Raw genomic sequence first — 14,952 nt, forward strand, 5'->3', positions numbered from 1 at the left:
TTTTTCCATTGTTAGCCCCCTTGAGCCTGAACTTATTTGTTGTTAAATGACCTGTGGCCTGATTGATGGCTTAGCCTATATCCATATGACTTACCTTGATTGAGATTGAATTACTGAAACGTTGAAAAGAAAACAAATAAATTGAGGTAAGCTCCACAGAGGTCAAATAATTAGGGGAGGAAAAATTTCATCTGTGCCCTTAAAACAACAAAAAAAAGTTTTGAAAAAAGAAAAAAAAAGAAGGAAAAAGAAAAAGGGTGAATGTAAAGAAAAGGTGGCTGAAAGGAATTAATTCCTGAAATTCTGTGGGAATGTTAGTGGAGTAAAATCATTGAGTGAATGTGTTAAAAATGAAATAATATCAGTTTTTCAATCTCATTGTTGTTTGAGCTACTGTCCATAAATTCCTACCCTTAAACCCGGCCAAGTTACAACCTGTGAAGTCGTTTTGATCAATTATGCATGTGTTAATGTTCCTCATCTTTAGGAACTTGAGAATATGATCAAGCTTATGGTAATGTTATTGCTGTGATGGATTGAGTGATTGTTACTCCATCAAACACTTGAGTGTTGAGCGTTATATGTTTATCTTGGTGAAGGGTGTTCAAGCTAGATTCTGACATGTTCATGAGAATAGAAGGCATTGTTAGGAGTTCTTTGCATTGATTCAGTCATGCTTAGCATAGTGATCTCTTGATTGTCTGTATGATGTTGTATTGGAAGAATTAATTGTTTCCTGGATTGAGTCTTGTACATTGCTGGGGACAGCAACGTTTAAATCTGGGAATGGTTTGATGTGCCTCTGGCAAGTATGATTTTCTGTGTTAAAATTGATAAGAATTGAGTCACAAAAGAGCAATTTAATTACATATTTGCTAATTATATTGATTCTTTCTTGTCAATAATATTTCTCACGTATTGATTTTATTTTTACAGGAAATAGAACTGAAAAGATAAAAAGTTAAATGATGCAACTCATCATATTAGTATCAGTACAATCTCCAGAGAGTTGGCGCAAGTTGACGCCAAAGTGAAGAAATCCCACGCCAAGTTGCGCCGTGCTGCACAGGCCACATGCCAGAGAATTGGCGCTAGTTGGCGCCAGAATGGCAGAGGAGGCCGACGGCAGAGCTCTGAAGAATTCTTCTACATTTCTTCTTCTTCATCTTTTTCTCTGTAATTTTATGCTTTTATCGAATATTGAATTTTTAGCCATGTTTATGCTTGGCTAGTTTTCTTTTATTGTAGTTAGGGTCACGAGCCCTATGTGAACCCTTGTTACGATGGATTGATTTAGTTTTATTCATTTATATAACTATCTTTGTCTCTACCTTATGCGTATTTTCTATTTTCTTTATTAGAACTGATCAATCTGATAGTTGGGAATAGTTTGAGGGTTAGAACCCTAGATAGGAATATTGGGGTTTTGATCTTGAAAGGGGGTAGGACAACAATTGGTATGCATGCTAGGAATAGATGTGTATTTAATTGCGGATGCTTAAATTATTGCGTTCATTGCTTAATACCATGAGGAACATTGCAAGGAATTGGGGTTCCAATTGGAGATTAAAGGGTTAACCTTGCAAGGAATTGATGGTTAACTAATAAATATTTTTAGATAATAATTTATCCGAGTAATTATATGAATAAATATTGTGAATCAATCCAAAGTAAGAAGTGGGGATCATAAGGTGAGTGCGCTCTAGCTACAATAGTTTTCTCATATTTTTAAAATCAATTCTCATTGTTACTATTTTATTTCTCTTAAATAAAAATATAAAAACAAGTTTTATTTTTATTTCATATTGTTACTCAAATTCAATTCACAATTTTCCAAACAACAAACCGAGTTTTCCAACTTATGGGGACTGGTTATTATAGTACTTGGTTTACAATCCCTGTGGAGACGATACTTTACTTACTCATTATATTACTTGTGCGATCGGTATACTTGCCGGAGAGCATCAAGCGGCCTATAATCAATTGAAGGTGTTTGGATGCCAAGCTTTCGTGCATATCCCTAAAGATAAAAGGGCAAAACTTGATGCAAAGAAAAAAATAATGCATCTATCTTGGTTCGCCGAGATGTGAGTTCGGGTTCCGACTTCGGGATCCAATCAATAAGAAGATAATGAGAAGTCGAGATGTGATCTTTCATGAAGATGAGACTATTCATGACATCTCGAAGCCCAAAGTTCAGGTTACCGTCAGACGTGAAGAACCTAATCCTCCTGTCCGAGCTGAAGCACGGGGAGAAAATCAAGAGAATGAAGAAAATGATGACCAACAACAAGCTGATGATGACCAAGACAGTGAGATTCGAGTTAATGATGAGATCCGGGATGAGAATGATGAACCGTGAACAATATTGAGAAGCTACTGTGGTTGAGTCAGGAGAAGTATATTGAGAAGATTTTGAAGAGGTTCGGCATGGACAAAGCTAAAACAGTGAGCACCCCCTAGCCGAACACATAAAGATGAACCAGAAGCAATTTCTGAGATCTGGTGAAGACAAAAACGAGATGCTGAAGATCCCGTACCAATCCGCTGTCAGAAGCTTGATGTCTGCAATGGTTTGCACTGGACCCGACTTGGCATATGTTGTGTGAATGGTAAGCCAGTATTTGTCAAACCCTGACAAAGAGCACTGGAAAGCAGTGAAATGGATCTTCAAGTACCTCCAAGGTATGACCAACTTATGCCTCCGATTTGGAGAAGGCAAAGCCAAGTTGCAAGGCTACTCGGATTCTGATTTAGGGCGAGATTTCGACTCGAGGAAATCGATGATGGGATACATGATGAGATTTGTCGGAGGAGCTGTCTCTTGGCAATCAAGACTTTAGAAGTGTGTTGCACTATCGACAACTGAGGCTGAGTACATTGTCGCTATTGAGGCAAGCAAAGAGATGCTGTGGATGAAGAAGTTCCTCAGGGAACTCGGCCATGATCAAGAAAAGTACGAGCTGGGTTGTGATAATCAAAGCACTATCCATCTTGCGAAGAATTCGACCCATCACTCCCGCACTAAGCATATTGATGTGAGGTATCACTGGATTCGGGATGTGGTGGAAGGTGGAGAGCTCGAACTCGTCAAAGTGCACACTGACCAAAATTGGTCCGACATGATGACAAAGCTGATTCCAACAAGAAAATTTGAAGACTGCTGTGAAGGAGCCGGGTTGATGCTGAAGCCGACGTATTGAAGTCGGAGGGGGAGATTTGTTGGGCTTCCTCCTTCAATGCTAAGTCCAAGCTCATTGAGGGATTTCCTAAAAACCCTAAACCCTTGATCTCACCTCCTCTATATATTCATTAGTTGTGGGTGGAGGCTAGGTTAGATTGAGAGAAAATTATTTGAGAGATTTGTGAGCAAAACTTTGAGCTTTGTATTTGAGAGAACTCTAGAAAGAATTTGAGTGAAACATCTCTAGAGAGATTTGATTATCACCATTGTTGGAGAGGTTGAGTTAACCACTACATTGGTGTATTTTGATTCTTTGTATCCATTATTTACATAGTGGACGTTTGATCTGGACTAAGTTCCGTGAATTTGTACTTCTTCATTGGAGAAAGTTTTCCCACGTTAAAATTCGTTTGTGTTCTCCTTCTCTCTCTCTTGCTTGCATTTTTAATCTTTCGCTCCGCTGCCCGACTTGGAGAAGTTCAGGCCGAGGTAATTGCCGAGATCCGTAATCTAAAACCTTGTTGACTGACTTCCGCAAAAGGTTGTTAAGCCGAGGAAAACAATTATGTGACAAGTTGAAAGCATTTTACTTTGGCTCCATTTTACTTGTCTATATTTTAGGATGTACACGATTATTAGACCGTAATGACATAGACTAAAGAACTTTATGGTTGAAAACCCAAAACGAAAGCTACTTTTGTAGGAAAGTTGTTCACATATTTCAATTATCTTTTTCCAAGTTGTCTTGTATATTTGTCTATTAATTCTTTTGTACACGAGTAAAATGGACATGGGAAGAGCGTAGAGTCTCCTTTTAATTTTGACCTTGGTTATTATACTAATTAAGGGTTTACTAATAGAAACATGAAAATTAAGAAATTGTTCAAAAAAATAGAGCGAAAAATGAATTCAATAAAGTGAAAAGAATTTATTACATGATCGGGGTAACAAATAGAATAATTTAAATAATTTTATTTAATCTCAAGGGATTGGACAATTGATAAGTGGGTTGTGCCTAAAAAATATACTATTAAGACTAAAATAACTTGGTGATAGTATAAAAATTTCATGTTCTACGTCATAAAGGAGATTGGGTAGAGATGTATTCAAAAATAAAAAAAAATTTACTTTTATTTACAATATATTTACAAAATGTATATAAATAAAACTGATTAAAGCACGTGTGCAATTTTTACTCTAAATAATCGCCAGTTTTATTTTAAATTTGAAAATAAACGATCCAATATGAAGTGACGGTTGTATTTTATTCTCTCCATTTTTTTAAATAACACAATCAAATTGTTATTTTCTTCATTTCTATAGATATTTTATGCTAAAGTGATAAATGCATAAATACAAAATAAAAAAAGTGATAAATGCTTTTCGTCAGTACTTAGAATGTAACGGTAATCATAGAACAGGGACTATTTTATCACGTCTAGCTAAAATTTTTTGGGATAATTCACTGGATTGTGTAGCGAAGTATGCTTGCAAATAATTCACTACACAGTATAGTGAATTATGCCACATCAGAATGCACATTCAGCAAGAAAGACACGTGTCAAGTATGACGTAATTCGCTACACTGTGTAGCAAATTATGTTCGCGAATTATTTTTTGACACGTGGCACACTTTCGTAGGAAAAAACTGATGTGTCATAATTCGCTACTACTGGTAGCGAATTTGGTCTGTAATATGACCACGTGTCACAAAATTATTAGCCACAAAATTCGCTACCAGTGGTAAAAACTATGACACGTGACATTCTGATAAAAAATACTATTCGCATGACATTTGGATAAAAAAATTAACAAAACATAACATTTTAGTTACTGTTACCCAAATGTTGGCCTCATTTTTTCGCACGCTAAAGTCCTACCAACAGTACTGCACTTGTGTGCTTTCTGTATACATTGTTATTTGTTCCCATTCCTTCAATTTTGTTAATTAGATACACTCGTAATTAAGTACACATGCATCTTAATCCATGACATGTCTCCACCACCCTTTTCATCGACTCATAAGCAACACCTTTTACCATATATGATGGATCTCAACTTCACTGAAGCCACACCACGTTGACATTGATCGGGTAGCTAGTATCATTAACTCACAAAAGATCAATTCATTATATTTGTGAATCGTTTATTAAAAAAAAAAAAAAACAGTGATTATTCACGGGTGTAGAAAACCTTAAACCATATTTCATGTCATATTACTACTTTTGAAGTATAGCTATGATATACCTTATACAAGTAAAAGGCGAGGAAAGCAATTACAAAAAAAAAAAAATGGCAAGGAAAGAAGATACAAAATGATTATGACTCAATAATAGCGTTTAATTTTTTTTTTTGGTATGGAATAATAGCGTTTTAATTATTCCTCTGCAATTTAGTTCTAACTTATGAGGAATTAGTCATACCGGCATAGAATAAAAATTATTTACTTTACAAATAAAAAATGAAGCTTATTAAATTATATCAAAGAAAGTATTATAAGAAACAAAACAAAGATGAAAGAAGAAGAAATTTATTAAAACAGAAATTGTCAAGAACAAGAACATATATAACGTACCAGTGGCGGATTCAATTTTTTGTTATGTCTGTATATTTAGGGATGAGGGTTCGGGAATAGCCCCTATTTAAAAAAAATTAAATTATTTTAAAATATATTAAAAATCAAAAGAATATAAACAGGAAAAGAAAAAAAAACTTTAAATTAACATAAAAAATAATAATAAAGAGTCAACTAAACTGTTAAATAGAACGATTACAAAAATATTCTTCATTTTTTTATTTTTTGAAAATATTGCATTATATCTTCATTATCAATCTGATCAAATATATCACGTTCAATATAAGGGTTTGGTTGGGTTGGACTTATTTTATCTTTTTTTTTTATTTGACTTGAATCATAAACTCTGAATTTTTTTTTCTAACTTTATGTCTGCAAGTGTAGACAATTGCAACAAGATGGGTCCGCCATTGAAACGTACAAAAGTACTTATTTAAAAGTTTTGCAGCTTATTGTTACCCAAAAAAAAAAAAAAAAAAGTTTTGCAACCCATGAATCAATTGAATTTCAATGAAACAATTTGAAAAAAAAATGAAATTTGGAGAGTTTAGAAAAGATGAAAGGTAAATGGACAATGAAATCAGTAAAGCAAAATGATGCCGTGATATATAAAGATTTAAGGCTAGAAAGTTTATTTCTGAGTAAATTTAGTAATTATTCATCTCAAATTTATTCTATTTATACATCGACTTATTTTGTTTTATAGTGTATCGTTCACAACTTTTGCTTATAATTTCTAATATGATATACAAATATTTGAAACATTTCAATTTGGTATTAATTCATCTCTAGAACAATGTCAACGCCTGGAATACTTTTACTTTAGAGACCAACCTTAAGTACAATAAAACAAAAAATGCTAGTAATAGCTAAAATCATGGTTGAATTTCTGTTTGGCGCTAGTCTACTCCAGTTTCCTGATATAAATGGCAACTTTTATTCAAGAGAATAGACAAATAACCAAACTGGGATGTGGATGTATATACACAAAATTCAACTTTTTTTTTCTTATATCAATTTTTAGTTTCTCTTATGATTTTACTTTAATAAACAGAAGAAAATCCGTTAAATGTAATGACACTTATAGTATAACAGTCATTACCTATAATATTTTTCCTTAATCAGAAATAAATATAAGCATAGTTCCATACTTAATGACAATTCATAACTTTCACGACAATATATAGCCGAAAAAAATAGGGAGAAAAAAGAAAAGAAAAAGAATAAGTGCCTCAGAAAGATTAATGATGAATGGCAACGGTATTTTACTATTTTTACTTAATGCCTCAGAAACAACTTTGTGTTTTTAATCAAAAGATTTAATAAAATGAATCATAAACATTCGACATTAAATTTGACACAAAAACAATAAGTGCTTTTATCATTTAGTAAAACAAATAGATTACGTGACATATATGGCCTTTTGTTTATCTAATTTGTCTCTGTTTTTATCTTTTGCATATAAGAAGCACTTTCAATGTAAATGAATATTTAATTAGTACTTATGAATGCAAAAATTTCTCTTTTGTCTCATATATAGGATGTTTCGACTCGAAGTCTGTCATAAAAATAATTTATGATTTATAAAAATAAATAAATATGAAGGTAAGTGCAAAATTCAAACTCATTTAATTCTAACATTGTCATGAATTGCCTATCTTACTTATCACTCCACTTTAACTGTTGACTCACTTTCAAAAAGCAAAATATATAAGATGGAAAGAGTATATATTTTGTATAAGAGTTATGTTATAGGAAAAGTAATTGTGTAATATTATAGAGATTTGTTTTGTGTGTCGTAATTTTTTTTTCTTCAAAAAATATAAACCCCACAAAATATTGTGTGTGTAAGAAAATTTATTATATCATGTTAAATGACAAATGCAAACATCATCTACCTTTCTTCCCCAAAAAACCATTCACAAACTTACAACCCACAAACATATTAAAAGTTTTTACTCGTTGCATTTACTTGCACATGGTGCCAAAGTTACAAAGGTATTTTACTAGAAAACAAATTAATGAAAGTTCACCATAATAAAGTTACAGATCTTAACATTTTCAGTTATTCACGTTTCACAACAAAAGAACAATAATTAATTTTTTTCTTCTACTATTTCCTTTCTTTGTCTTTGTACAAACACTTCAACATCAAAACAGCTACTTGGGTCACTTCAAAATCAAAGCCAAACAAACCACACGCGCTGCTCCCGAGTTAAAACAAACTTCCACGTATCATTAGAGAGTGAAAATCACGCTCAAGATCACGAGTACGAAAAAACAAACATCAAGATTCTATCTTGTCAGCAAATTTTCTCACTCTCACAGTTCCACACAAGAAGAAAGAAAGAGAGAGAAAGTGAAGGAAAATAAAATAATAAGCCATATTTGAGTTTACCCACCACAAATCATTGGCAATTGTGCATAATACACTATACATACATTACAGAATACAGATCCATTTTCATTACTTCCCTCCTTACCTGCTCTTGTTCTGGTACATTTTGGCGCATTTTAGCGTCTAACCACCAAACCCTAAAAAAAGCGTTATCCTCTTTCTTTGCCTCTTTGCTTTTGCTTAAGCTTTTTTTTTTTTTTTTCCTTACTGGACCAAGCTTCAACAATAATAATCATGGCAATCATTTTCTCCCTCTGAAAAGTTTTTCTTACTCCAAAACACCCCCCTCTTCCTCTCTTTACAGATCCTGTTAATTTTTGTTTCAAGAATTTTCCTTTATTTGAAGTTGCCAGAACAATTTGTTGGAGAGAGAGAAACAGAGAGAGACCATCCAACCAAAGGTTTCAGCTTTAGATCTGGGTGAGCTTAGGTTGTTAGAGGCAATGGAGACACCCCATGTTTCTTGGTCTTTGACATGAAAGTTTCTTGCTTTCTTCTTTGACCCTTCTTCATCCCTCCTTTTTTTTTTGGTTTCTGATTCTGGGTCATTCTTGTATTGCGTTTTGAGTTTATGAGGGTGTAGAAGTAGCACTTCTAGTAACCCTTCAAATTAGCACTACCTTGTTGAATAGAGTGAAAGAGTAACTCAGATTTTGTGAATAATGCTGGCCATTGGGAGTCCTACCACAAGTATCAGGACAAACACTACTTGCACTGCTTTGCTCAGAGAACTTGAGGTCTTTCTCTTTCTTCTTTGACTTCTCGTTTTGTTTCATGTAATTCTTGGTGTTTCAAATAGTTGGGTTTTGGAATTTGGGTTCACAAGAAGATATGGCGTTTTCTTCTTCTTGTTGGTCTTCTTAATGGAGAGTTTGCTTACAATTATTTGTTTATGATACTAATTCTTTTTCTTCTTCTTGGCTTTCTCTACCCAATGATGTTTTGTTTCTCCTAAGGTCAACTTTTTGTCTGTTTTACTGTGTCAAAAAGGAAAAGCATTGATAGGGTCTCTGTAGGTTATTTTTTTATTAGGAGAAGCGGCTTTGTCTTAGGTCATGAAATAACCTGAGTTGAAAAAGTTCTTTTTTCTCTAAATTTTCTTTGTTTTTGGTCTAAATTTTGAAGTGGTTAATTTTCGGCAAATGGGTTACTGCAAATTTTAATATTTCAGTAGATTGAGATTCTTACTGCAAATGGGTTAAAAGTTACCAGTTCAGTAGTTGGTATAGGTTTTCCAGTTGACTTGTTGTTTGGAAATTGCAGTGCTCTGTTTCTTTTTTCTTATTGTTTTTGCGAGGTATGATGAGATGCTCATAGAATGAGTCTCTAGTTTGGTTGCAAGTAGGTTAAGCCTTGGTAAAGTTCTTTGTAATTTTGTTGATTTGTCTTTTGTGTATAGAGGAGAAGGAAACAATACAAATAACAAATGAAGGTTGAAAATTAAAATGTTTTCATACCGAATTCTTTGTTGTTTTCTTTTTTACTTTCTTCCTCTATTGTTTCCTTTTTTTTCTTGGGTTGACAGACCCCATTTTGTGTGCAGCAAATATGGAACGATATTGGGGAGAGTGATGTGGACAAAGATCGTATGTTGTTTGAACTGGAGAGGGAATGCTTAGAAGTTTACAGGAGAAAGGTTGATGAGGCTGCCAATACCAAAGCACGCTTTCATCATACGGTTGCAGCCAAGGAAGCGGAACTTGCAACACTAATGGCTTTGCTTGGCGAACATGATATTCATTCTCCGGTAAAAATAAATGACTTACTTGTATAGTTGTACCCAAAATTCAGAAATCAATTTTATGCCTTGCATCTCAGTAATTGGTTGCTGGATGTCAAAAAGTAAAATTATTGAAGGATTTAAGATAGACAGGGCGCTTTATAGCTCAACTTGCACCAATTAGAGTGTGATGATGGTGTTATTAGAGACTCAATCCTCCACTTTGTCACCTGTGCTCCTTCCCAGGTGCCTGCACCTGCAATCCAATGATCAAAAGAAAAAGATATGAGATAGATGTTGCTGCAAAGTGTAAATCTTTCAGATTTATGGGTTCTGAAGGACTATGTGAAATTGTGAGAAGAAAAATGTAAAAGGAGAAGGGAGTAGCAAGTTTACTGCTTTCATGAAATATGTATCAAGTATATTCTTATATTGAGTACGTATATGGAATTGTTGGAATTGTTTTCTTACTTTGTATGTATTGATCAGTTAGGTGTCTGTTTTATTTACATGGTTATTGTTTCTCTAATGTGCTTAGTTGAAGAAAAAGGGGACAGGACACCACATTAGCAGGCTAAGAAGATATAACTAGGAATTAACTTTAGGATCTTAGAATTACTTGAGAGAATAAAAGACTTACTTGTATGATATGACTTTCTGATCTATTTGTCTGTGAAATTTATAGATCAAGACTGAAAAGAGATCTGCATCCCTAAAGGAGAAACTTGCATCTGTCACACCCTTGATTGAAGAAATGAAGAAGAAAGAAGATGAAAGGTTGAAGCAATTTGCCGATGTAAAGGCTCAAATAGAAAAGATAAGTGGAGAGATTTCTGGAATCCATCCTGTCAATGATGCCGTGAGCAGCACAACAGTTGTGGAGGAGCAAGACTTGTCACTTAGAAGGCTTAATGAATATCAAACACATCTTCGTACTCTTCAAAAGGAAAAGGTTTGTATTACGAGTAAATAAATGTTCTCTGATGGTGTGAATGATCAATTTATATAAATATTCTTTTCTTATATATGGGGTGTTTAAGATGGCTTAATGTTGTTTATATTTTATAAGAAACCATAGTACATGCAGCTAATTAAAATGTGTTTCTTTACCCTTTTTGTCTTGTTTGTAATTCCTCTTTTATTTTATACATGAAAGAATTTATGGGTGCTAGAAAAGTCTACGTATAAGTGGGTACAAGATATTAAAGATGTGGCCTCGTATCAATTAGTATATTGATTCTCCTTTTATAACTCATTTGTGGATTTTCTATTCTTGTTCTCTTCAGTCCGACCGCCTTCAAAAGGTCTTGCAATGTGTGAATGAGGTGCATTCTCTCTGTGGTGTGCTTGGATTGGATTTTGGCCAGACTGTGGATGATGTGCATCCAAGCTTGCATGGGACTGAGGTGGAACAATCGACCAATATTAGCAATAGCACATTGGAAGGTCTAGAGAAGACCATTCTCAAGTTAAAAACAGAAAGGAAAGCTAGAATCCAGAAGGTGATTTATATGCACCATCCCTAATTGCTTCTCATTTATCTGTTTTCTCCCCCTCCTTTTCTCTGGCCTGGTAGTAATAAAAAGGGCAAACCCTGTTGCACAACGCTCCCCGATCTGGCCTGATGTAAAGCATTATCTTTTTGAAAATGCAGCTAAAGGGTGTTGTTGCTAAACTATTTGAACTTTGGAATTTGATGGACTCATCAAATAAAGAGAGAAACAGTTTTCTGAGGATTACTTCTATTCTTGGATCTTCAGAATCAGAAATTACTGAACGAGGTGTTCTTTCAACAGAGATTATAGAGAAGGTCTGGAAGCTTCTCTCTGTTTTCTCCCCCTTTATTTTTCTCTCACTCTTTGCCATGTATATATTCTTTAGATGTGGAGGAACTAAACTGAAAAGTCCTTTTTCAGGCTTCAGCGGAAGTGGAAAGGCTTTCCAAACTAAAAGCAAGCAGAATGAAGGAACTTGTTTTTAAGAAGAGGTCAGAGTTAGAGGAAATATGTAGACTGACTCATATTGAACCTGATACAAGTACTGCTGCTGAGAAAGCTAGTGCATTAATAGATTCTGGTCTGTTCCCTGTTGCATTAATAGATTATTTTCCTATAAACTATCACCTCTTAGTCACTTATGTAAATCTGGTTTCTTTTCAGATTTATCTACAAAAGAGCTGACATTATTGAACGTTGCTGTATTTTTGTACAGGCCTGGTTGATCCTTCTGAACTATTAGCTAACATTGAAGCACAAATATTGAAGGCAAAAGATGAAGCTTTCAGCAGAAAAGAAGTAACAGATAGGATCGATAAGTGGCTTTCTGCCTGCGAAGAGGAGAATTGGCTTGATGAATACAATCAAGTAAGCCAGAAATTCTGTTCTCATAAGCACACTAGTAGGATGCAGACTGGCTAGGGTTTTGCCTTCTTTCTTTGATTTTACTTCTCTTTGTATTTTGTGTCTGGCTAAACTCTTCTATTTTCATTGGAGGTTTCTAGATGCTACCCTTTTTTTATATTGAAGGATTGTTAAGTCTTAGTCTTGTATTTTTCATTCAAAATTAAGAGAGATTCTTGCATGGACTGGTCAAGACAACTTGTGTAGACTACATACACCATAAAAAATTACCATGTTAGGTGAACTGAAGCGAAAGCTGACAAAACAAAAGTTTAAGTGAGACCAAATATAACAAGATACTTATAATTCTATCTTAATCTTGAGTTCTCCGTTTGTATCTAGATATAATAAGGTCTCGTTTTTGTTTCGTATCTTGTTCAAACTCAATTAATCTGATGTGATAATTTATGATGTAAGTTTTTTATTCAAAAATAGTACGGCCAACTAATTAGAGACAGGATAAAGTTCTCCGTTTTCATTATACAGTTCAAGTCTTGCAGTTCAATTGAATGTTATGGCATTTATTCAATTTACGAACCTGTGTTACTGGTAGATCATTTATGTTGTTCTCCAAAGTAATATCAAGGAATTTCAGGATCACAATCGGTACAGTGCCGGACGAGGCGCTCACATTAATCTTAAACGTGCAGAACGAGCTAGAGTAACTGTAAGCAAAATTCCAGGTATTGCTTTCATGAGTGCCTATTTGCTTTTGACAGTGCCATTTGAACTTGTGTTAACGGTGTTCTCTTTCCAGCTATGGTTGACAATCTTATAAACAAAACGCTAGCCTGGGAAGATGAAAAGAAGACTTATTTTCTATATGATGGGGTGAGCTTTGAAGTGGTGTATATATTTCTGGTTGTGTTCTCCCTCGGTTTTTTAAAGCAGGTAAATTTGATTGTCTATATTATCTGTAGGTACGTTTGGTGTCAATATTGGAGGATTACAAACTGACCAGACAACAGAAAGAAGAAGAAAAGAGACGATTCAGGGTAAATTTACTTGATTATCTACATTTTTCATAATCCATAAATTGATCTTTGAATATAATGATGATCAAGTTAAGTTTAAATTGATTAACCTGCTTATGTATTTTACAAAGATACCATTATGAAAATAAGGAGGATATTTTTAATGCTTTGATAAATTTTGTTATATGTTTCCAGTATTTATAGCTAATTGGCTTGTATTTTTTCTTGAATCTCATAGGACCAAAAGAAGCTGCAAGATCTACTCCTAAATCAAAAGGAAGCCATGTATGGGTCTAAACCTAGTCCAAAAAAAAGTAACAGCTTTAGAAAGACAAATGGGTATGGTACAAATGGCAATGCATCCATGCCTCCTACACCTCGTCGTAACTCTTTAAGTGGTGGAACAACATCTGAACTACTCACACCACGTTCCTACTCTGGGCGTCACAATGGATATTTTAAGGAAATGAGGAGATTGTCTACTGCACCCCTCAACTTTGTGGCTATACCTAAGGAAGATACAATGTCATATGCTTCTCTTGGTGGTTCTTCAGAGCCTGAATCCCCTCCCCAGGGTTAAACTATAAAAACTAGAAATGGTAGGTTGTGGTTTCATTTTGCAATTGTTAAGTTTCGTCATGCTTTAACCATCAAGCACGTGGATCAACTAATAGAGGATTGTTCTAGCTTAATCACTGGTCTCGATTTCGAGTCCTGGTTAGGGAGAAAACTTTGATGCCCTTGTGATCCTATCCGGCTTGAACATGATTAGTTGAATAATCGATGAACCGGTGGAGAAATCGGGAAAAAAAAATTAGGCTGTGCTTTATTAGGTTTTTGGCTAAATGGCCATGTTTTTTACTGATATGGATCATTTAATAATATTTTTACTTGTGCAGGAATAGGCTAAGATTTTCTTGGGCAGTTAGCGCAAACCTTGTGAATATGAGGTCCATTGTACACTAGTATTTGCTTGTAATAAGCTGAGATATACCTGGACAGTGATAACTGACGTTTGAAGACAAGAGTTAGGGTGTTTATGCTTTGAACAGCATCAGCTTTGTGGGAAGAGTGTTGATACTGATAGAGGGACAGTTCAGGAATCCTTTGTAGAGAAGGGTAAACAGTGGAGATCATAGTGTTTGACCATGTTTGTTATGGGTTTTGTTTGTTTTCCATGTGTTGCATCTGTACATATGTTTCAGTGTGACAGGTCATCATTTCATGTAGTAACTAAAGATTATTTTAATTCGTAATTGTAGGAACGTTCATGCTTATTATACTTTATGCCCATTGTTTGTTATATTTATAATGTTATGCTGCTCAGAGCAAGCTTAGTGATTTACACATAAACACTGCATTCTTTTATGAATGTTACATTTGGATGTTTGTGGTCGGTGTCACATGCTTAAGACGGCTATTGTATAAAGATGAATGACTTGGCCTCTTAGTTGTCTGGTCTTCTCAACTTTGTAAAATTGTGCATGTCAAAGAATCATTTTAATTTAAAAGCTAAAGCCGTTGAATAAGGTTTTTTTTAATGGTTTATATTATTTTTTAACATGTTCTTTCATATAAGAGAGACCACTGGATTTGAAGTGTGAATAATGCATATTATTTACTATTAAAAAAAAATTATTTATTAATTAAATTGGAGGCGGTGAAGGTTGAACTTTTGTGATATCGAGGTTTTGATATTATG

General features: G+C 34.2%; 1 protein-coding gene across 1 annotated transcript; it reads left to right on the forward strand.

The window, feature by feature from the left end:
* Window positions 1–8,151: 8,151 nt before the first annotated feature.
* LOC133294151 (65-kDa microtubule-associated protein 6-like) lies at window positions 8,152–14,556 on the forward strand. Its single transcript, XM_061492803.1, has 12 exons — window positions 8,152–8,894; window positions 9,701–9,904; window positions 10,563–10,829; window positions 11,164–11,379; window positions 11,532–11,687; window positions 11,794–11,953; window positions 12,089–12,240; window positions 12,872–12,959; window positions 13,034–13,107; window positions 13,197–13,271; window positions 13,489–13,849; window positions 14,150–14,556. The coding sequence occupies exons 1-11, from the start codon at window positions 8,820–8,822 to the stop codon at window positions 13,828–13,830; spliced, it is 1,809 nt and encodes a 602-aa protein (XP_061348787.1). The 5' UTR covers window positions 8,152–8,819; the 3' UTR covers window positions 13,831–13,849; window positions 14,150–14,556.
* Window positions 14,557–14,952: the final 396 nt, after the last annotated feature.

This window comes from Gastrolobium bilobum, unplaced genomic scaffold (genome assembly GCF_033153095.1).
Source record: "Gastrolobium bilobum isolate Gb01-03AN ecotype WA unplaced genomic scaffold, APGP_CSIRO_Gbil_v1 utg168530, whole genome shotgun sequence".
Lineage (NCBI taxonomy): Eukaryota > Viridiplantae > Streptophyta > Magnoliopsida > Fabales > Fabaceae > Gastrolobium > Gastrolobium bilobum.